The following is a 22,355-nucleotide window of genomic DNA, read 5'->3' as shown; positions in this document are numbered from 1 at the left end:
AGGAGAGAGCGCACCGCCAACCGGAGTGACAGCTGTTTGTCTAAGGGCAACTTCACAAGTGCCGGCAAAGTCTCGATCCTCATCCCTAGGTACGTGAGACTCTGGGTCGGAGTCAGAGTGGATTTGGGAAGATTGACAATCCACCCGAATTGGGCTAGGGTGGCGAGAGTGAGCAAAACACTCCGCTGACAGTTTGCGCTGGATGTACCCTTGACCAGAAGGTCGTCCAGATAAGGAAGCACTGCTAACCCCTGGAGGTGCAGGACCGCAATCACTGCCGCCATGACCTTGGTGAATACCCGAGGGGCCGTGGCTAAACCGAAGGGGAGAGCCACGAATTGGAAATGATCCTCTCCTATCGCAAAACGTAACCAACGCTGATGTGACACTGCAATTGGCACATGTAGATAGGCATCTCTGATGTCGATTGACGCCAGGAACTCCCCTTGGGTCATAGAGGCAATGACTGATCGCAGAGACTCCATGCGAAAATGACGCACCCGGACATGCTTGTTGAGAAGCTTGAGATCCAGGATGGGCCGGAAGGTACCGTCCTTTTTCGGAACTAGGAAGAGATTTGAGTAAAAACCTCTGAACCGTTCCTGAGCGGGAACTGGGACAATCACTCCGTTTGCCTGCAAGGACGCCACGGCCTGCGAGAAGGCGGTGGCCTTGGAGCAGGGGGGAGTTGAGAGAAAAAATCTGTTTGGAGGGCTGGAAGAGAATTCTATCCTGTAGCCGTGAGATATGATGTCTCTCACCCACTGATCGGAGACTTGCTTTAACCAAGCGTCGCCAAAGTGGGAGAGCCTGCCACCGACTAAAGACGTGGCTGGAGCGGGCCGAGAGTCATGAGGAAGCTGCCTTAGTGGCAGAACCTCCTGCGGTCTTCTGCGGACACGCTTTTGGGCGCCAGTTGGATTTCTGATCCTTGGCTGAGTTAGCGGACGAGGCGGAAGGCTTAGAGGATGACCAGTTGGAGGAACGAAAGGAACGAAACCTCGATTGATTCCTACCCTGGGCGGGTTTCCTGGTCTTGGTTTGTGGCATGGAAGTACTCTTCCCGCCAGTAGCTTCTTTAATGATTTCATCCAGCTGTTCACCAAACAGCCGTGAACCAGCAAAAGAGAGCCCAGCAAGAAACTTCTTGGAAGAAGCATCTGCCTTCCACTCTCGAAGCCACAAAATCCTGCGGATAACAACAGAATTAGCTGAAGCCACCGCAGTGCGGTGAGCAGCCTCTAGCATGGCAGACATGGCATAGGATGAAAAAGCTGAAGCCTGAGCAGTTAAGGTAACCATCTCAGGCATAGATTCCTTGCTGAGGGAATGCATCTCCTCTAGAGAAGCAGAGATGGCTTTGAGAGCCCACACTGCTGCAAAAGTCGGGGAAAACGCGGCCCCCGCAGCTTCATACACAGATTTGGCCAGAAGGTCAATCTGACGGTCAGTGGAATCCTTAAGTGAGGTGCCGTCAGCCACCGACACAACTGTCCGGGCTGATAGCCTAGACACCGGAGGGTCTACCTTTGGGGAGTGAGACCACTCCTTGACCACCTCAGGTGGAAATGGAAACCGGTCATCAGAACCACGCTTTGGAAAGCGTTTGTCAGGGCAGGCCCTGGGTTTGGTCACAGCGGTCTGAAAACTGGAGTGGTTAAAGAACACACTCTTCACTCTCTTAGGCGAGGTAAACTGATGTTTTTCTGCCAAAGAGAGTTGCTCCTCTAACACTGGCGGATTGAGATCCAGCACAGAATTAATAGAAGCAATCAAATCACTAAGATCTGAGTCACCCTCAGAGAAATCGATGGGATACATAGCCTCCGAGCCCCCAGTGAGGGCATCCTCCTCATCTAGAGAGTCAGCTCTTGAGACAGAGCCGTGGGATGGGGAGGGGGAGGAAACCCTGCGCCTTCTCTTAGAAGGACGGGGTCTGGGATCAGATGATGAATCCTCCGTGAGCGCCGATGGACGGAGGTCAGAGGATAGGAGTCCTCTGTCAAGAGTATTAGGGGCACCCTGTGAGGGGGGCTGATGCATATTCATCAAAGTCCTGGACAAAAGCCCCATGGACTCAGCAAATGACTGGGATATGGACCTAGAAAAGGACTCTACCCAGGCCGGGGGTTCAGTCACAGGTGCAGCAGCAGCCTGAGAGACCACTGGGGGTGAGACTCCAGGCTGTGGCACCGCCAAGTTAGAGCAGGCATCACAATGTGGGAAGGTGCTCGGCTCAGGCAGCAGGAGCTTACATGCAGTGCATGCAGAATAAAGCTTTGGAGCCTTGCTCCTTGTGTGAGACATGCTGCTGGAGTGGGGGCTTTGCAGAGAATGAACCCCAGGGAGAATATACAGCGGTCCACAACCGGAGACCGGCTGTGGCTTACCAGACCGCTGAGCGCGGTGTTGTGTGCCCTCCAGATCCCGAAGCCCGGTCCCCCAGTCGCAGCACCTCAGCAGAGATGCAGAATGCAGGATGTCCCAGAGCAGAGTGAACTCTGCCTGAGAAGAGGGCGTTCCTATAAAAGAGAGGAAACTGGAGGGCTATAGAGACCTGCAGGGAAGGAGGGACGCCCCAGCAGTGGGGAGTGTCCCTCCCCTGTGTAGAACGGCCGCCGGGAGGAGCCGAACCTGTCCCTCTGCATGAGTGACATGCGAGGGCAGGAAAATGAAACTAGGCCTCCGGCGAAGCCGGGGCCTAAATTTAAGCGGCGAGGCCGACAAGCAGGCACCATCGGCGCGGTTCTCAGGCAAAAGCTAGACAACCCGCCAGAAAAGTTAAAACAATCACATACAGCATACTCTCCCCTTACAATAAAGAACCGGGACCCCCAACATAAACGTCTCAGGTACTTAGCTGCTGAGACGCAGGGCCATGTCCCTGGGGATGAGTGCTCCGGTCCAACAGAATCCTCAAGGGGCTGTGGATGGAGACCGGACTCCTGCCAGGCATGGAGACCGTGCTGGCTCCCACTTCAAGCCAGAGCCCAGAAGGGATGGTGAAGGAGCGCGGCATGTAAGGCTTCAGCCTTGTAAATCAACCTTAACAACACCGCCGACACAGTGGGGTGAGAAGGGACATGCCGGGAGTCCAGACATGGACCCGCTTTTCTTCAAACTCTTTCCAAAAGTCAAACAAATCAGATGAGAATGCATGTGTGGATGTATGCCTCCTGACACAAAGCAATAAACTGGCTGGGTCTGCTCACCAGGGGGTGTATAAGCTCAGAGGGAGGAGCTACACTTTTAAGTGTAGTACTTTGTGTGTCCTCCGGAGGCAGAAGCTAAACACCCATGGTCTGGGTCTCCCAAAGGAACGATAAAGAAATCTATATATATCTATATCTATCTATATATATATATATATATATATATATATATATATATATATATATATATATATATATATATATATATATATATATATATATATCTATATCTATACACACACTATTTTTTGTATGTGCTACGGCTTTATTATAGCTGAAATGATTTCTTTCTTATTTTAATTGGTACTTTATTTTCTAAAACTTTCTTTATAATATTATGTTATTAGGGGTCATGAACAGTCATTTTACGTATTCATAGAATATATGGCAACTTGCTGATCCCTGGGTGTCTGACTGCTGGGAGCTCCCCCTATTCCAGGAATGCAGGGGACATGTCAATTCACTGTCAATGGGACTGTCAGACATACTGGAGTGCAGCCATCACCATCAGTCCCATAGGCAATGAATGGAGTGGTGTTAAGCAAGCTTGAAAGGAGCTCGCAGTGCCCTTCTCATTGATCTGTAGAGGTTCCCGCGGTCGGATGCCCAGTTCTCCTGTGGATAAGTAGTAATTTTAAAATTTGATGAAAACTCTTTAAAGGGTAACTTTAGTTTAAAATAACTTTTTCAGAATAAGCAGTCATGTATTGGTACATGAAGAATAACTATTTTTGACCATCATGACTTGGATCCTACATTTTCATCAGTTTGCCCCTCTGCTGGTTCCATCTCTTTATTTGCAATTGACGCTGAGCTGGTGGGGAGGAGACTAGCAGTTATATCCCCATTACACATCAAACAAATACACTCATTCCCTTCTCTCCTTTGTTAACACACATATGGAAAGTTAAGCAGCAACATGGAGGAACTTAGATAGCAGCACTGAGCTGTTTAGATATGAAAACAGCTCTGGGGTGAGGTAAGAGACTTGTTGGAAAGCTCAGCACAATATTTATGTGTCTCCTTCTATCTGTTTTCTCACTATGCTGCTGACATCCACCTCCATAATGCTATGTAACCCCATGTATCACAATGAGCAAGACTGAGTTGAGCTGTTTTTTCAAAGTACATAATAAATTTAGGATGCTGCAAAAGAAATGGCTCATAAGTGGAGAAAGAAGCAGATATCACTGGTAAGATATAATAAGTTTCTTATATTCACCTGTACTATTAATCTATGCAAAGAGTTCCATTTTAAAGGAGTTTGAATCTGCTCTAGTGACATACAAATGTGTAATTACACGTACCTTTTGTTTCTGGGTTGTTTTGACTAATACAGGCTCCACACACTTGGCATCTACAAATAAAAACAAAGATTTTGCCCCTTGTTGTGTCAAATAGATTAATTAAACAAATAATGCAGTAATGGACTTGAGGCCTTACCATTCACAAATGTGTCCAGACTGTCCAGTGTCTCTCGCATAGGCTCAAAGCTGTCCAGTGCATCTAAAGAAGGAGTAAATGGAGGTTTCAGAGGTACTACAGGAGGCTTCCGGGGATCTAGCATACCAAAAGAGGCTGGAGGTAGAGGGGATGGTGCAGGTAAGCCTGTTGTACCCAGGCTAGAAAGCAGTGTGTTTCCAGTGGGATATACTGGAATCAGCTGGGGAATCTTCTTGGAAGCCTGAAACAAAAGAAAAAAAATGAATGCATAAGTTTGTAAGAGTCTAAATGGCATACTATTGACTTCTCAATTATTGCCATACCATCTCCAATTCCAGGAAAGAGTCCAGCTCATCCCCAATAACATCACAGTCCAAGTCATTCACATTGTTGGTTACGGGAGCCACTGACGGAGCACACGCGGCAGCTTCCAAACTATCGTTTTCATATCTGATGCCCAAACTAGATGGAAATACTTTTGAATTAGGTACATCTGCAAAAGAACAAGGATAGCTCCATGTTACACATGTAACTTGATCATAGTGGCACACAATACTGAAAACTTGGAGCAGGCGTATCACATCACTGGATGGGTATAAAAAGGTTTGTCCGGCACCGCTCACCTCGGTACCAGAAGGTGAAAGGCAATGACAATGTTGCGTCTTTAGTGCACTTCTCCTGTCCGGGAGGGAGCAGAAATGGAAAGACCCTCTAGAGAACATTATATACAGGACTAAGGATAACCGCTGCCCCTTTCCATATGCCCAACCGAATTGCAGATTTGCTACCCCAAATACAAGTTCATATGAAAGCAAAGAACTACTAGACAATAGGCATCGGAAGAAGGGAATTTTGTTACTTACCGTAAATTCCTTTTCTTCTAGCTCCTATTGGGAGACCCAGACGATTGGGTGTATAGCTACTGCCTCCGGAGGCCACACAAAGCATTACACTAAAAAGTGTAAGGCCCCTCCCCTTTTGGCTATACACCCCCAGTGGGATCACTGGCTCACCAGTTTTAGTGCAAAAGCAAGAAGGAGGAAAGCCAATAACTGGTTTAAACAAATTCACTCCGAAGTAACATCGGAGAACTGAAAACCATTCAACATGAACAACATGTGTACCCGAAAAACAACCAAAAATCCCGAAGGACAACAGGGCGGGTGCTGGGTCTCCCAATAGGAGCTAGAAGAAAAGGAATTTACGGTAAGTAACAAAATTCCCTTCTTCTTCGGCGCTCCATTGGGAGACCCAGACGATTGGGACGTCCAAAAGCTGTCCCTGGGTGGGTAAAGAAATACCTCATGTTAGAGCTGCAAAGACAGCCCTCCCCTACGGGGAGGCAACTGCCGCCTGCAGGACTCTTCTACCTAGGCTGGCGTCCGCCGAAGCATAGGTATGCACCTGATAATGTTTGGTGAAAGTGTGCAGACTCGACCAGGTAGCTGCCTGGCACACCTGTTGAGCCGTAGCCTGGTGTCGTAATGCCCAGGACGCACCCACGGCTCTGGTAGAATGGGCCTTCAGCCCTGATGGAACCGGAAGCCCAGTAGAACGGTAGGCTTCAAGAATTGGTTCCTTGATCCATCGAGCCAGGGTGGATTTTGCAGCCTGCGATCCCTTGCGCTGACCAGTGACAAGGACAAAGAGTGCATCCGAGCGGCGCAGGGGCGCCGTGCGGGAATGTAGATTCTGGGTGCTCTACACCAGATCCAACAATGCAAAGCCATTACATATCGATGAAATGGATAAAAGGAAGGTAAGGAGATATCCTGATTGTGATAAAAAGGGGATACCACCTTAGGGAGAAACTCTGGGATCGGACGCAGCACTACCTTATCTTGGTGAACACCAGGAAGGGAGCTTTGGATGACCGCGCTGCTAGTTCGGACACTCTCCGAAGAGACGTGACCGCTACCAGAAAGGCCACTTTCTGTGAAAGTCGAGAAAGTGAAACATCCCTCAGAGGCTCGAAGGGCGGCTCCTGGAGAGCAATTAATACCCTGTTCAGATCCCATGGGTCTAACGGCCTCTTGTACGGAGGGACAATGTGATAACCCCCCTGCAGGAACGTGCGTACCTGAGGAAGTCGTACTAGGCGCTTCTGAAAGAATACCGACAGCGCTGCGACTTGTCCTTTAAGGGAGCCGAGCGACAAACCTTTTCCCAATCCAGATGCAGGAAGGGAGGAAAAAGGAGACAATGCAAATGGCCAGGGAGACACTCCCTAAGCAGAGCACCAAGATAAGAATAACTTCCACGTCTTGTGGTAGATCTTGGCAGACGTCGGCTTCCTAGCCCGTCTCATGGTGGCAATGACGTCTTGAGATAATCCTGAAGACGCTAGGATCTCGGACTCGATGGCCACACAGTCAGGATCAGGGCCGTAGAATTCAGTGGAAAAAACGGCCCTTGGGACAGTAAGTCTGGCCGGTCTGAGAGTGCCCACGGTTGGCCGACCGTGAGATGCCACAGATCCGGGAAGCACGACCTCCTCGGCCAGTCTGGGACGACGAGGATGGCGCGGCGGCAAGCGGAGCTGAGCTTGCGTAGCACTCTGGGCAACAGTGCCAGAGGTGGAATCACATAGGGTAGCTGGAACTGCGACCAATCCTGAACTAGGGCGCCTGCCGCCAGAGCTCTTTGCTCGTGAGACCGCGCCATGAAAATCGGGACCTTGTTGTTGTGCCGAGACGCCATTAGGTCGACGTCCGGCATCCTCCAGCGGCTACAGATTTCCTGACACCATTCTGGGTGCAGAGGCCATTCCCCTGCGTCCATGCCCAGGCGACTGAGGAAGTCTGCTTCCCAATTTTCTACGCCCGGGATGTGAACTGCGGATATGGTGGATGCTCTGTCCCCCACCCACATCAGAATCCGCCGGATTGCCTGGTAGGCTTGGCGATGCGTGTTCCGCCTTGGTGGGCGATGTATGCCACCGCTGTGGAATTGTCCGACTGAATTCGGATCTGTTTTCCTTCCAGCCACTGCTGGAAGGCTTGCAGGGCAAGATACACTGCCCAGATTTCCAGAACATTGATCTGAAGGATGGACTCCTCTGAAGAGAGTCCTTGACCGTCTGAGAAGGGAAACGTTCCTGTCTAGGGACGTCGACTCCCCAACCCATTGGCAAAGCATGTCCCATTGAAGTGGACGCAGATGAAACTGCGCGAAAGTGACTGCCTCTGTATGAGGCGTCTTAAGGGGTGTGACTGGCCTTGAAGGAGAGACTGCACCCCCGTCTGTAGTGAACGCTGCTTGTCCAGCGGAAGCTTCACTATCGCTGAGGGAGTGTGAAACTCCATGCCCAGATATGTCAGCGATTGGGTCGGTGCCCGATGTAACCTTGAAAAGTTGATGATCCACCCGAAACTCTGGAGAGTCTCCAGCGCCACGTTCAGGCTGTGTTGGCATTCCTCTTGAGAGGGTGCCTTGACAAGTGGATCGTCCCAGTAAGGATCACAGAGTGACCCTGAGAGTGCAGGACTGCTCCCACTGCTGCCCTGAACTTGGTGAAAACCCGTAGGGCTGTCGCCAGACCGAAGGGCAGGGCTACGCACTGAAGATGCTCGTCTTCAATAACGAAACGTAGCAAACGCTGGTGCTCTGGAGCAATCGGCACGTGGAGATAAGCATCCTGATGTCTATTGATGCTAGGAAATCTCCTTGAGACATTGAGGCAATGACGGAGCGGAGGGTTACATCCGGAACCGCCTGGCCTTCACGTGCTTGGTGAGCAGTTTTAGGTCCAGAACGGAACGGAAAGAGCCACCCTTTTTTGGCACCCCAATCAGATTGGAGGAAAAAACCGTGTCTTGTTCCTGACGAGGAAAAGGGATTACCACTCCTTCTGACTGCAGAAGAGCATCGGCTCGGTGGGGGGGGGGGGGGAGTTCTGAAGAATCGAGCCGGAGGACGAGAACAGAGCTCTATCCTGTACACGTGAGACACAATGTCTCTCACCCACCGGTCTGTGACCTGTGGCAGCTAAATGTCGCCAAGCGGGAGAGTCTGCCACCAACCGCGGATGCGGAGAGAGAGAGCTGAAAGTCATGAGGAGACCGCCTTGGTAGCGGTTCCTCCTGCTGCCTTCCTTGGGCGTGATTGAGTCCGGCCGGAATCTGAGCCCCTCTGAGCCTTTTGAGCCCTTTTGGACGAGGACAATTGGGACCTGCCCGAGCCTGGGAAGGACCGAAACCTCGACTGTCCCCCCAGGACAGCATTACTAGGGTAAGTCGCAATGCAGACATTGCGAGGTTAAGGACACCACCTGCGGCACAGATGTACATGTGCTCAAGACCAGCTGCGCAAGACCAGCTGAAATAGGTTAGGGTGCCCATACGGCTGCGAATGCCGGAGCAACCGACACGCTGATAGCTTCACAGACAGATTTCAACCAGAGGTCCATCTGTCTGTCAATGGCATCTTTAAGTGAAGTCCCATCTCCACTGCAACTATGGATCTAGCCGCAAGCCTGGAGATTGGGGGATCCACCTTTGGACCCTGGGTCCAGCGCTTTACCACGTCAGGGGGAAGGGATAACGTGTATCCTTAATACGTTTGGAGAAAACGCTGATCTGGTAAGCGTGGTGTTTCTGAACTGCTTCTCTGAAGTCAGCGTGGCCAGAAAAGTACTCAATATATGCATGAGATACTGAAAAAGGATTTCTCCTGCTGTGAAGCTGACTCCTCCCCTGGGGGAGCTGAGGGAGAAATATCCAACATTCCATTGATGGACGCTATAAGATCATTCACTATGGCGTCACCATCCGGTGTATCCGGATTGAGAGCGGTGTCAGGACCAAAGCCCTGATCAGCTACGTCTGCCTCATCATACAGAGAGTCCTCCTGCTGGGACCCTGACCAGTGATGAAGCCGAGTGCCGCACCCAGCGAGCTAGCTTAGGCTGTCTGGGACTGTCGGCCGTGTCAGAGCCTTCACCCTGGAATGCCTGGGACCCCCCCGGAGCACTGATTATGTTCCAAATGAGGATGGCCAGGGAGCATTAATCAAGATTGCCCATGGCCTGTCTGGACTGCAAAGTCTCTATCCCATGACAATCTATCAGCCGAAACTGCAACTCCGTCCCTGTCCCTGGACAGGGTTCACAGGTGGTTCCTTTGGCCACCACTAGTAGAGACCCCGGCTGACCAAGTGCTACAGGGGAGCATTGCACACAATGGGGGTCAGTGGAACCTGCCGGTGGAACAGTATCACATGCAGGAAAAACAGCATAGAAAGCCTGTGTTGCTTTTTTGCTGCTGTATTCTAACCATCTATGCAATGTATAGCATACAAGCATAAACACTTCAGCACATGCAATACAAGCAGCATAGAAAGCCTGTGCCTTGGCACCCTTGCTTTTTTTGCTGCTGTTGTCCAGCCATCTAGGAGAATATAGCCAAGAGTAGCGACCGTACAGTGCAATGTATAGCATACAAGCATAAGTACAAATGAACACTTCAGCACATGCAATACAAGCAGCCTATAAAGCCTGTGCCTTGGCACCCATGCTTTTTTGCTGCTGTTGTCCAGCCCTCTAGGAGAATATAGCCAAGAGTAGCGACCGTACAGTGCAATGTATAGCATACAAGCATAAGTACAAATGAACACTTCAGCACATGCAATACAAGCAGCCTAGAAAACCTGTGCCTTAGCACCCTTGCTTTTTTGCTGCTGTTATCTCGCCATCTAGGAGGGCATATAGCCAAAGATAGCGACCTACAGTGCAGTGTATAGCATACAAGCATAAAATACAAATGGACACAACGGTATTTAGTGGGGTCAGCACTTCAGGTGCTGCTTACCGCCCGCCTATAACGCGGGTGTGTGGTCGCCAGAGCCCTGTGACTGGTTGCCCAGAGCATGTCTCCGTTCCCCAGCTCGGACTGCGTGCAGGAATGGCTGCCGGCGTCCTTCTCCAGCTCGTGTGACGAGGGGCGGGCCGTGGGCGTGCCCCAGACAAGAGCGGGAAACTGGCGTCCCACTGTGTCCAGTGAAGGGGGCTGGAGAATGCAAAGCAGACTCCAGCCCTCGGCGCTGACTTTCTGTACAGCGTCCCGCCTCTCCCCTGACTGGCAGGGCTGGAGGCGGGAACGAAACGAAAACTAGGCCGCAAAGCCGGGGACTCGAGTAATAAGCGCGGCCGTCCATGTGCACGGCCAGCGCGGAAGTCCCCGGCGCACCACAAGTCCCAGCCGCGCCACAATGTAAAAAACACCCAGCAGCGGCCGGCGCGGCAGTTCCCAATACATAAAGTCACTCAGCAAAGCTGTAGTGAATAATAGCACGAGCGCTCCGCGCTGTTGCCCCCGGCGCACTAACACTCCCAGCAATGCTGGTGTGTGTGTGCGCGCTTGCCCGGGGACACAGAGTACCTTAATGTAGCAGGGCCTGTCCCTGACGATACTCAGCTCCATATCCAGCAGGTTCTCTGGGTCTGTGGATGGAGCCCGGTCTCAGTGCCTGGAGACCTGTAAGATCCCACTTCACCCAGAGCCCTGAGGGGGGATGGGGAAGGAAAACAGCATGTGGGCTCCAGCCTCCGTACCCGCAATGGGTACCTCAACCTTAACAAACACCCGACAAAAGTGGGGTGAGAAGGGAGCATGCTGGGGGCCCCATATGGGCCCACTTTTCTTCCATCCGACATAGTCAGCAGCTGCTGCTGACTAAAAACAGTGGAGCTATGCGTGGATGTCTGACCTCCTTCGCACAAAGCAGAAAAACTGGTGAGCCAGTGATCCCACTGGGGGTGTATAGCCAGAAGGGGAGGGGCCTTACACTTTTTAGTGTAATGCTTTGTGTGGCCTCCGGAGGCAGTAGCTATACACCCAATCGTCTGGGTCTCCCAATGGAGCGCCGAAGAAATAGCCTGTTATAACTATTCAGACACTGGTTGATTGTGATGCAATACACTGCAATCTTTCCTATTGCAGTATGCTGCCCTGCTATCAGTCTACTATGAAGACCAGGCTGTCAGAATTTAAAGGGGTTGTCCAGGCCTAGGGCTTATTCTGCAGTCAGTGACTGTAAACTTGTGAATCCACACAGCACACAGTGTACGCACTGTCAGGATTCTCTGGTGCTGGCACCAGGAGCAGTCGCTTTGCATACATGCGGTCACCTGCCAACTAGACTTACGTGGTCTCACTCAATACAAGGGCGTTGATCAAGTCAGATACATCTATTGGAATATTTTTCGGATTATAAGACGCACTTTTCCTCCAAAAAATGTAAGAGGAAAATGAGGGGTGCGTCTTAAAATTCGAATATACTGTAGCTTACCGGGAGGTGAATTGTTGGGGGGCCTGTCTGTGTAGCTTTGTGTGCGGCCATTAGAGTACCTGTCGAAGCGTGTGGGCGGCTGGGTGCCTGCGACCTCTGTGTGCGAGTGGGCGGGCGGGCGGCCTGCTGGCTGCCACTCTGTGCGGCCGGGTGGCTGTGTGGCGGGTGTCCTAGTCTGTCCGCGGTCCCGGCTTCAAATGATGGCGCCGGAAATCAGCGCATGCGCAGATAGAGCTCTTGGATGAGAGCTCTATCTGCGCACGCGCTGCTACGGGCGCCATTTCTTCAAAGCCCGGACCGCGGACAAACTGGGGCACACGCCGAACCGGCCTGCTCCACCACACAACCATTGCAGCTTCCGCTGCTACCACTGACCCGCTGCCACCAATGACCCGCCGCTGCCATTACTGACCCACCGCAGCCACCACTGACCCGCCGCCGCTGCCAGTACAGCCTCTGCCTCCTGTGACCCCGCTCCACCACCACTGCCGTCCCCCTCTGGTAAGACAACACCGGAGAATAAGATGGACCCCATTTATTTTTTTTTTTACCTTTTTTTCTCTCTAAATTTGGGGTGTGTCTTACAATTCGGTGCGTCTTATAAAACAAAAAATACAGTACATACTTGCAGTCACAACATTTCCTGCTACCAGTACTGGAGAATCCTAGTTGTAAACTTGTGAATCCTCACAGTGCACGCTATCACAGAGAGACTACAGATTTGCACCCCAAGGCTGGGTAACACCCTTAATAGGAGTGCCAAGATGATATGCACCTGCCTGCCATTGCAACTCATCATCACACAATGTTTAACCGCTTAGATGCCTTGGTCACTATTCATCATGGAATCTGAGCAGTAGACTAATTGGGTGTTACCTGCAAAATGCAACCAGCTTCATACATGTACATGTATAGGAAAAGTCCAGAAGAGGTTATAGGGAACCTGACAGGTCCTCCATATCCTCCCACTCACTAGCATTTATATAGTGGAAATTCAGTTTACGAGTAACTTGGTGTGCAAGTATTTCGCTATACAACCAAAGCTTCCTGTAAATTTGTAACTCAGTTTACGAGCAAGCTTTGCTATACAAGCAAATACTCCCCGCACACACTTCCGGTACCATACTTTAATCGTGCTCTGACCCGCTCTTGCAGTCCACACAAGCACACACAGATATTATGCTCACCTTACCTTCCGTTCCATCGCCGGCCTCCCGGTTCTTGTAGTCCGCAGGTATGTGTATCCGGTAACCATCGCGACGATGGGGAACTTCCACTGTCGGCGCTTCTCAAAGGTAGCACACTGACCAGAGGAAATCGGCTCCTGCCTTTGACGTCAGCGCTCTGGCAGCGGAAGCAATGGTTGCCCGATACACATCCTGTACCGGCGAACTACAAGAACAAGGAGGCCAGCGAGGGAACGGAAGGTAAGGTGAGCATAATATGTGTCTGTGTGTGTGTGTGTGGAATGGCACAATAGGGAACCAGGATGGGACATTGCACAAGTTGTGGAACGAATTGTCTGATCTTCCATTATTTCCTATGGGAAATTTTGCTTTGCTAGACGAGTAACTTGGTTTACAAGCACACGCCCAGAACGGATTGTTCTCGTAAACCAAGGTTCCACTGTATATTTATATTTATTACTAAATACCTTGCCTAACGAGCCAAACTGTGCATGTCCGGAAGTGAAACCATTGTCTTCTTCACTTACGGACATTCGCAGTGCTTCTCTAAAGCCAGGAAGCTTAAACCCAGCTTCAGAAGCGCAATGATGTTGGTGAAGAAAGCCGCGTGCATGTGTGTGATTTGCAGAGAGCTGGTGATGATACCGACTCTTTGCAAATCATACAGGAGCGTGATAACATGTGGAGAGGGCCAAATACTATGGGGAACTAATGCCGCATCGACTAGTCAATGGGCTAATTTACATATGAAAAAAAAGACTTTTAAAAAGCCTTTCTATACGTGTTTAGGTGTAAGGCAGTATAAAGGGCTGTTTAGGCAGGGTATTCAGTAATAAATATATACATGCTGGTGGGTAGGAGGGCATGGGTCAGGCGTCCTTTAAAGTGTAACTTTCATTTGAATTTTTACTTAATAAATCAATAGTACACATGAAAATAAGCAGCTTTGTAATATATCTTATCATAATATTCACTTACATAGCGCCATCTATCAGAATAATATTCACTTGCATAGCGCCATTAATTCCATAGCAATAGATATATATATATATATATATATATATATATATCTATCTTATTAGACAAATTTGCTTCTCTCTCTGCCGGAATTGATCAGTTATCAAGACTCTCAATTCTGAGGTCAAATCTGTATTCAGTGAAGACTTTCCCATTACTGAGATGGCAGCTGTTACTGAAACGTTTCTACTGTATAATAACGGGAGGAGCGGCAGGCAGAGGAGGGAGGGAGGGAGCGAGCGGCAGGCAGAGGAGGGAGGGAGGGAGCGAGCGGCAGGCAGAGGAGGGAGGGAGGGAGCGAGCGAGCGGCAGGCAGAGGAGGGAGGGAGGGAGCAAGCGAGCGGCAGGCAGAGGAGGGAGGGAGGGAGCGAGCGAGCGGCAGGCAGAGGAGGGAGGGAGCGAGCGAGCGGCAGGCAGAGGAGGGAGGGAGGGAGCGAGCGAGCGGCAGGCAGAGGAGGGAGGGAGGGAGCGAGCGGCAGGCAGAGGAGGGAGGGAGGGAGCGAGCGACAGGCAGAGGAGGGAGGGAGGGAGCGAGCGACAGGCAGAGGAGGGAGGGAGCGAGCGACAGGCAGAGGAGGGAGGGAGGGAGCGAGCGGCAGGTAGATGAGGGAGGGAGGGAGGGAGCGAGCGGCAGGCAGAGGAGGGAGAGAGGGAGCGAGCGGCAGGCAGAGGAGGGAGGGAGAGAGCGGCAGGCAGAGGAGGGAGAGAGCGAGCGGCAGGCAGAGGAGGGAGAGACCGAGCGGCAGGCAGAGGAGGGAGGGAGCGAGCGGCAGGCAGAGGAGGGAGGGAGCGAGCGGCAGGCAGAGGAGGGAGGAAGCGAGCGGCAGGCAGAGGAGGGAGGGAGCGAGCGGCAGGCAGAGGAGGGAGGGAGCGAGCGGCAGGCAGAGGAGGGAGGGAGCGAGCGGCAGGCAGAGGAGGGAGGGAGCGAGCGGCAGGCAGAGGAGGGAGGGAGCGAGCGGCAGGCAGAGGAGGGAGGGAGCGAGCGGCAGGCAGAGGAGGGAGGGAGCGAGCGGCAGGCAGAGGAGGGAGGGAGCGAGCGGCAGGCAGAGGAGGGAGGGAGCGAGCGGCAGGCAGAGGAGGGAGGGAGCGAGCGGCAGGCAGAGGAGGGAGGGAGCGAGCGGCAGGCAGAGGAGGGAGGGAGCGAGCGGCAGGCAGAGGAGGGAGGGAGCGAGCGGCAGGCAGAGGAGGGAGGGAGCGAGCGGCAGGCAGAGGAGGGAGGGAGCGAGCGGCAGGCAGAGGAGGGAGGGAGGGAGCGGCAGGCAGAGGAGGGAGGGAGCGTGCGGCAGGCAGAGGAGGGAGGGAGCGAGCGGCAGGCAGAGGAGGGAGGGAGCGAGCGGCAGGCAGAGGAGGGAGGGAGCGAGCGGCAGGCAGAGGAGGGAGGGAGCGAGCGGCAGGCAGAGGAGGGAGGGAGCGAGCGGCAGGCAGAGGAGTAATTGGAAAGTCTTCACTGAATACAGATTTCACCTCAGAATTAAGAATGTTGATAATGACTGATCAATTCTGGCATAGAAAGAAGCAGAATTGTCTGATAAGAAATAATACAGAGTTGCTTACTTTCACGTGTACCATTGATGTATGAGAACATTTTAAAAAACGGTTACACTTTAAATATCAGAATTTATTCTAACTAATATGCAATAAAAGGCACAGCCCAGCAAGACACACACCTTTCCTCAGCACTAGAACGGCATTTCTGTTTAGTTTTATTTTTATATCTATTGGAGTGCTTTGGATTTCACAGTGCTTATGTTACACAATACCCAATGTATTGTGCAAGGTAAAAGATTTACATAACTTAGTTCCATCGGCTATTAATAAATTGTGAATAAGAACGTAGAGCTCACCTGAATAAATGTCATCTACTGATCCCATAACGTTAGAACTCTAGAAAAAAAAAAAAAAAAAAAAATTAATAGAAAAACAGACTCAAACAGAATTTGCAAGATGAGCAAGCAACTAATGACCCAAGTGGCAGCTTTGCCCATCAGAACAATGTACATTTCCCGCTCATCTTATTGAGGGACACAGAACCATGGGATAGTCTGCTGCCACCTGGAGGCTGAGAATATTATTGCATCTAAATAAAATTGCCTCCCGGCAGACTATACCTCATCTGCCAGAGTCAGGCTTCCTCAGTTTCTAGTAGTGTCAGTTGAAATCAATATCTGCCCCAGACCTGTCCTAGGTTAGGCGCTAACCTTTCTTTTGCTTGCAGTCTTTTAAAATGGCTATCGTATGGGTAACAGGAGTGTAATTATGCCTCTATCCTTCTGCGTCCGGGTGTATCAGGCTGGACGCTGTTGCTGAGAGTCTTATAGGTAGTCTGAAGGCATGTATGTGTTTGGAGCTTTCGGTCAATCGGCTGGCTTGATGTCCCAGCCAATCATCGGGACCGACACTTTCAGCCAATCGGTGGCCATGTTTCATTTGGCCAACCCGTATGGCTGGTTAATTCAGGCAATGAGCGGCGGTGTCTCAGTACTCTTGGTTCCCGCCCATCTGGCTGCGCCTCTTACGACGCACAACTTTTTAACTGGTGTGGGACACAGAAGCACCTCAGAGTCTTCCGCCTTGTGGCTCACAGGGGGAACAGATTCCGGCAGTGTGGATGGGGTAGGCTGTTGGCGTCTGAAGGCTAGTATTAAGCACTAAGAGTTTTTATCACAGGTTAACTAAATTCTGGTGGTTTTCTTTCTGCATTTTTTTCCTGAATCTAGAGAAGACCACGCTCGCACTTTAGCGCAGCCTGCACTTGTTTTTTTCTATGCACGTATGATTTGTAATGCAAAGTTTGCCACTGGTCACTCTCTGTTCTATTGTGCCGCCTGTACCCCTCCTGCTTACCCGCTGGCAGCCGCCCAGGAGATCCCTATGACTCAGAGAATATGGCTCCTCCTGCCTGGGCTTGTGATTTAGCTCACTCTGTAGCCGAATTAACCAGAATGTCTACGCAGGTTATGGTTGTGGAGCGCTTGCCATTGACCTCTGCCGCCCCCGGGAGTTCTGATCGCTACTGTGAGTGAATTGGATCCTCCAGCCACCCCACACCAGTATGCGGTCCAGACGATTTTGGCGTTCCTCCTAATCCCAGTCTCCTGCACAGGGCAGGCGCCTTGGTTTTCCGTTTCTCCTCCTCATGAGACTCTCTCTCCTCAGCACTCAGATTCTGGTTCTAATTCAGAATCTGTTTTAGATCAAGTGGGAAAATTAAGGGAGATGGTAGAACGTTTGGTGTCGGCCATTGAAGCCTCTCTAGGAGTTACAGCTACACTGCCCCCTCCCATTACCAAAACAGGGTTTTTTGTTAAGAGAAGTGGAAGACTAGGTCTTCTTCTAACCATGGAGAATTATCACAGGTTTTGCAAAAAGCTTGGCAGCACCCAAATAAACGTTTTCAGAAGTATAGTCAAATGAAGGTGTTATATCCGTTCTCAGTAGAACTGATGGCCTCTCTGTCTACTCCACCGGTGGTGGATACCCAGTTATCCCGCTTATCCAAACTGACCACTCTGCCACTGGCAGAAGTTGCAGCTCTTAAAGATCCCGCGGATACACATTTAGAACCTATGGCTAAGTCCGCTTTGAGGCCGCAGGTCTTAACCTTTGTCCAGGTTTTTCTGCCACTTGGGTCTCCAATCCACTAACGGTATGGGCTAAACATTTGTGTCAAAGCTTTTTGTCCAGCTTTCAGACTTTCTAGTTGGCCGAGATCGCTGATCATATTGCACAGGCAGGAAAATATATCTGTCCAGCATCTTTAGATGCAGCGAAGTGCTCTGCCCATGTGGTGATCTACTGTATGCTCTGGCTTAAGCTGTGGAGGGCAGATATAGCATCAAAGAAGTCTCTTACAGGTGTGTCATTCCAGGGTTCTCGCTTATTTGGAACTGGGCTAGATAATATCAATTCTGAAGCAACCGGTGGTAGAAGCACCCTACTTTATCAGTCCAGGACTGTCCGTCTATTTCAAAAGGCATGGGGGCTTTTTAGGTTCCCCTTTCTTCAATATCCACCACAGGAGGAGACAAATTGGTAGATCAGGCTGAGGGTTCCTCAAGAACATAGAATGACTACCTTTAGGGCCACTCCAGCGAGATGCCATTTTGGATCAGGGTCCGGATCCAGAGGCAGTAGAAAGATAAATGTTTGACATGTAGCCCCCAATTGGGAGTTTCTCCCAGGTGGGTGACCGCCTCCACCTTTTTCAGGAGGCATGGCTGGAAGCAATCGGGATCTTTGGGTCAGGGAGGTCATCTCTTCTGGTTACAGGATAGAGTTCAACACCCAACCTCAGAATCATTTAATTCAGTCTCGTCTTCCAGCATGAGAGTCAGTTTCAATCGAGCCATAGGTTGCTTTGGGTAGGCGTTCCCTTATCAGAGCGATTCAGGTTGTTTTATCCTAACCTATTTGTTATCCCAAAAAAGGGCGGCTTGGTGAACCATTTTTCAATTTACACCATCAGAACAATTGGGTTCGCTTCTATGTCACGTCAACTTCCTGTTGACCTGACTTCACTGCGGCCGGCCCCAGTCTTCCTGAGTGACTGGGCTGTGGGCGTATTTCACCACTCATCACAGCCCAGCATCACTCCTGCTTGCAGCGCTCTGCAGTGAAGGAGGGAGCAGGGAGATGCTGGCCTGTGATGAGCGGTGAAACACGCCCACAGCCCAGTGACTCAGGGAGACTCGGGCCAGCCGCAGTGATGTCATGACATCAGAGGTCACGGAGCCCAGGGGTCATGCGGAGGGGATGAGCGGACCACAATACTGCTCACAGGCACCATTGGCAACACAAGGTATTTGAGAGAAACCTTGTTTTTCAACATAATATCGATGTGCATATGAATACTAACTAGTGAATCACCCCTAATGCGGGCTTTACACGTTATGATCCATCGTGCGATTGCACGAGCGATCGTACCAGCCCCCGTCATTTGTGCGTCACGGGCAAATCGCTGCCCGTGTCGCACAAAGTCGTTAAACCGCCGTCACACGTACTTACCTGCTGAGCGACCTCGCTGTGGGCGGCGAACATCCTCTTCCTGAAGGGGGGAGGGACATTCGGCGTCACAGCGACATCACACAGCCACCGGCCAATAGAAGCGGAGGGGCGGAGATTAGCGCGATGTTAACATCCCGCCCACCTCCTTCCTTCCGCATAGCCGGCGGGTGCCGCGGGACGCAGGTAAGCTGTGTTCATCGTCCCCGGGGTGTCACACGGAGTAATGTGTGCTACCCCGGGTACGATGAACAACTGGCGTCATGTTAAAAAAAACAATTTTTTAAAACTCATTGATGACTACAGGACTCACGATTTGTGAGCGATTCTGCGTCGCTCGGAGGTGTCACACGAGACGACGTCGTGAACGATGCCGGATGTGCGTCACGAAAACCGTGACCCCCGACGATGCATCACACGATATGCGGGCGTCACACGAGACGAGCTAAGTCTGATTGCTAGTATTGCAATGCACCAGCGTAGCAATGCATTACACCTGTCAGTTGGACACTGACAGAACGCCTGTTACACCATGCTCTTGGCATGGTCTAACAGGTCACAGTAGGCAGGTAATCCGGAGGTCGTCATTTGACCTCGGGTTTGCTATTAGAGATGAGCGAACCTGAGGTTCAATGTTCGGAAACAGACTTCCCAAAAAAATAAAGTTCGGGTTCGAAGTTCAAGTGAGTTACGAGTACAAACCACTCAAGTGAGCAGCACTGTGCTTGGGTATGAGTGATGCTCAGCCCAGTATGGGACGCTTGATGTGTTTGAACAGCTCACACTTGGGGTAAAATAAGTGTGATCAGATGCAGTGTGCACTCACAAACCCACCCAAAAGTTTTTTTGAAAAGTCTCACCCACCCGCCCCAGGAAGTAATCTCCTTATGGCTGGCTGCATGTGGACACAGACTTAAACTGCCAATCAGTGATTACGAACCTCGTCGGGCCAAGTTCGGGCCAGTGGAGGGTCGGTTCTTTTGCTGCAAAAAACTGAAGCTCCAAAAAGGTTCGCTCATCTTTAGTTGCTATGGCAATAATCAGAACCCTGTCATCAAGTAGCGGGGGTCCTGATTGGGTGGGAGGAGCCCCCTTCCTTCTGCCAGCCTCTAAAATGATTTGACTGCTATAGATCGTGGCATTTAGGGGGTTAAACAGCTAGTGGTGGTGCGGGCACCAACCCTGGCTGTGACAGCTGGAGCTCAGCAATAACTTAAGCCAAGCTCCTGGTGGTGATTGCGCAGGCTCAGCTCCTGTGCATGCACGATCGCCATGATATATCAGTATGTCCGCACTGCAATATGGAACGTAACGGTATATCCACTGTCGGGAAGGGGGTTAATAGGTTAAATAAAGGGAAAAAAAAAGCGAAGGAATTACCTTACAGCCGGCAGATGCAGACACTCCATTAGCCAGTAAGCCAAACTTCTCCAGCTCCTGCTACAAACAGGATAACAATAAATAAAACAGAATACATACTAGTGAAGAGATCATCACTGGCACATTTCTGGTGATATAAACCTCTACATTACACATCCACAAACTTTACAACAACCCCTATGTTTTTAACAACACATATAGTGCCTTCAAAAATATTCATACCCCATGAACTTTTCCACATTTAATAACATCAAACTCACAAACAGTAATGTATTTTATTGGGATTTTATCTGATATACCAACACAAAGTAGCAAGTGTTTCTGACATGTAAGGCTATGTTCACACATTGCGTTTATGCTGCATTTTTTTCTGCAGCAAAGCCTGCTCTCTGGGCAGTAAAGATTTTTTTTCTGCCTTTTTTTTTTGGAGTATCATCTGTCTACAGTGCATTTAAATAAAGTTAAATTCACCACAAACGCAACAAAAAAAAAAACAAAAAAAAAAACGCAGCTCCATGTTTTTTTGCATTGTCATTGCTTTCAATAGGGAAAAAAAAAGGAAGTAGTCTCAAGTTTGGAAGATATCCCTGTGATGGTGTAATATGGTGGGTTGTGTATCATTTTGTGTAGGTTCGTATTTTAGATGTGGTGCTCTGTCCATTCTATGTATTATTTGTCCTGTCTGCAGGGTTATAACCCCCTGCAGTGCTTCTGTCCCTAGGTCTGGGGGAGGGGTGCCTGGAATCTACCCAAACTCTGTTTACCGGGGGGGATTATTCAGTCTGTCTGAGAACTTCAAGAGTGAAGCAGGAAGATTCATCCTCTGTGGGAGAAGCTGCAGCTCCTCAGAGACACCTGGACATTTATCGCTTACTGGACTGTATGTGTTCCTGGACAAGTTTACCCTCTGTATAGTGAATTATATTATGGTCATTCTAATTTGCTTGGAAAAAGTATTCTTTGGATTGTTCATCATCTCTCGCTCTGTTGATTGTGTGATACCAGAGAAGGACATCATGACAATCCCTATCCCCTGGATAGGGGATAGGTTTCAAGTGCTGTGGGTCTTATGGGAGAGCACTAGTCTATGGCGGTCCTAATAAGAATCAACTGTGCAGCAGCGCTTATGATCAAGCACTGTTCCATTCACGTGAGGGTCTTCAGTAGAGATGAGCGAACCCGAGGTTCGGTGTTCGTACCAAGAAAAGACTTTACTAAAACAACAGAGTTAAGGTGCTTTACGTATGCTGACCACTCATGTGAGCATCGCTGTGCTCGGGTACGCTCAACCCAGTGTGAACCGCTTGCAGTGTTTGAATGGCTCATACTGGCGGTAACAACACCGTTATCAGATGTAGTGTGCACAAAAAAAAAAAAGGGGGGGGGGAACCCTGCTCACCCTCCCCTGGAAGTGATCTGTTTATGGCTGGCTGCATGTGAATGAAGACCCGATCTGCCCAATTAGTGACTTCCAATGGGGTCCAGGTCAAGTTCGTGGCCCAAACCGGTCTTAATTTAAAGTCCGGCTGCACCCACCAATCGGAACTTCCATGGGTCCACTCATCTCTAGTCTTCAGTAGAGATGAGCGAACCCGAGGAAATCCAGTTCGGCGGGTACAGCTGAACCGAACCTCCACGAGTTCGGACTTAACCCGAACCCCAAAGGAAGTCACTGATTGGCAGTTCGAGTCTCCGTCCACATACAGCCAGCCATAAGCATAATACTTCCAAGGAAGGGTGGTGGTGGGTTCCATTTTTTTTGTTTGGGTGCACACTACATTTGATCATGCTGTCGTTACCCCAAGTGTGAGTCGTTCAAACACTGAAA

General features: G+C 50.5%; 1 protein-coding gene across 1 annotated transcript in view; it reads right to left on the bottom strand.

The window, feature by feature from the left end:
• LOC142250027 (uncharacterized) overlaps positions 1–22,355 on the bottom strand; it is a 257,435-nt gene that overhangs the window by 142,926 nt on the left and 92,154 nt on the right. Inside the window, exons 7-11 of the mRNA XM_075322090.1 lie at positions 20,528–20,587; positions 15,991–16,030; positions 4,979–5,148; positions 4,656–4,896; positions 4,520–4,569 (exon numbers count right to left, since the gene is read on the bottom strand). Coding sequence (XP_075178205.1) covers positions 4,520–4,569; positions 4,656–4,896; positions 4,979–5,148; positions 15,991–16,030; positions 20,528–20,587 — 561 coding nt within the window. The remainder of the gene's footprint in view (positions 1–4,519; positions 4,570–4,655; positions 4,897–4,978; positions 5,149–15,990; positions 16,031–20,527; positions 20,588–22,355) is intronic.

The sequence above is a fragment of the Anomaloglossus baeobatrachus genome, chromosome 8 (assembly GCF_048569485.1).
Source record: "Anomaloglossus baeobatrachus isolate aAnoBae1 chromosome 8, aAnoBae1.hap1, whole genome shotgun sequence".
In the NCBI taxonomy this organism is placed as follows: Eukaryota; Metazoa; Chordata; class Amphibia; order Anura; family Aromobatidae; genus Anomaloglossus; species Anomaloglossus baeobatrachus.
Note: the sequence above shows the minus strand (reverse complement) of the source record. Positions and strands in the feature narration are given on the sequence as shown.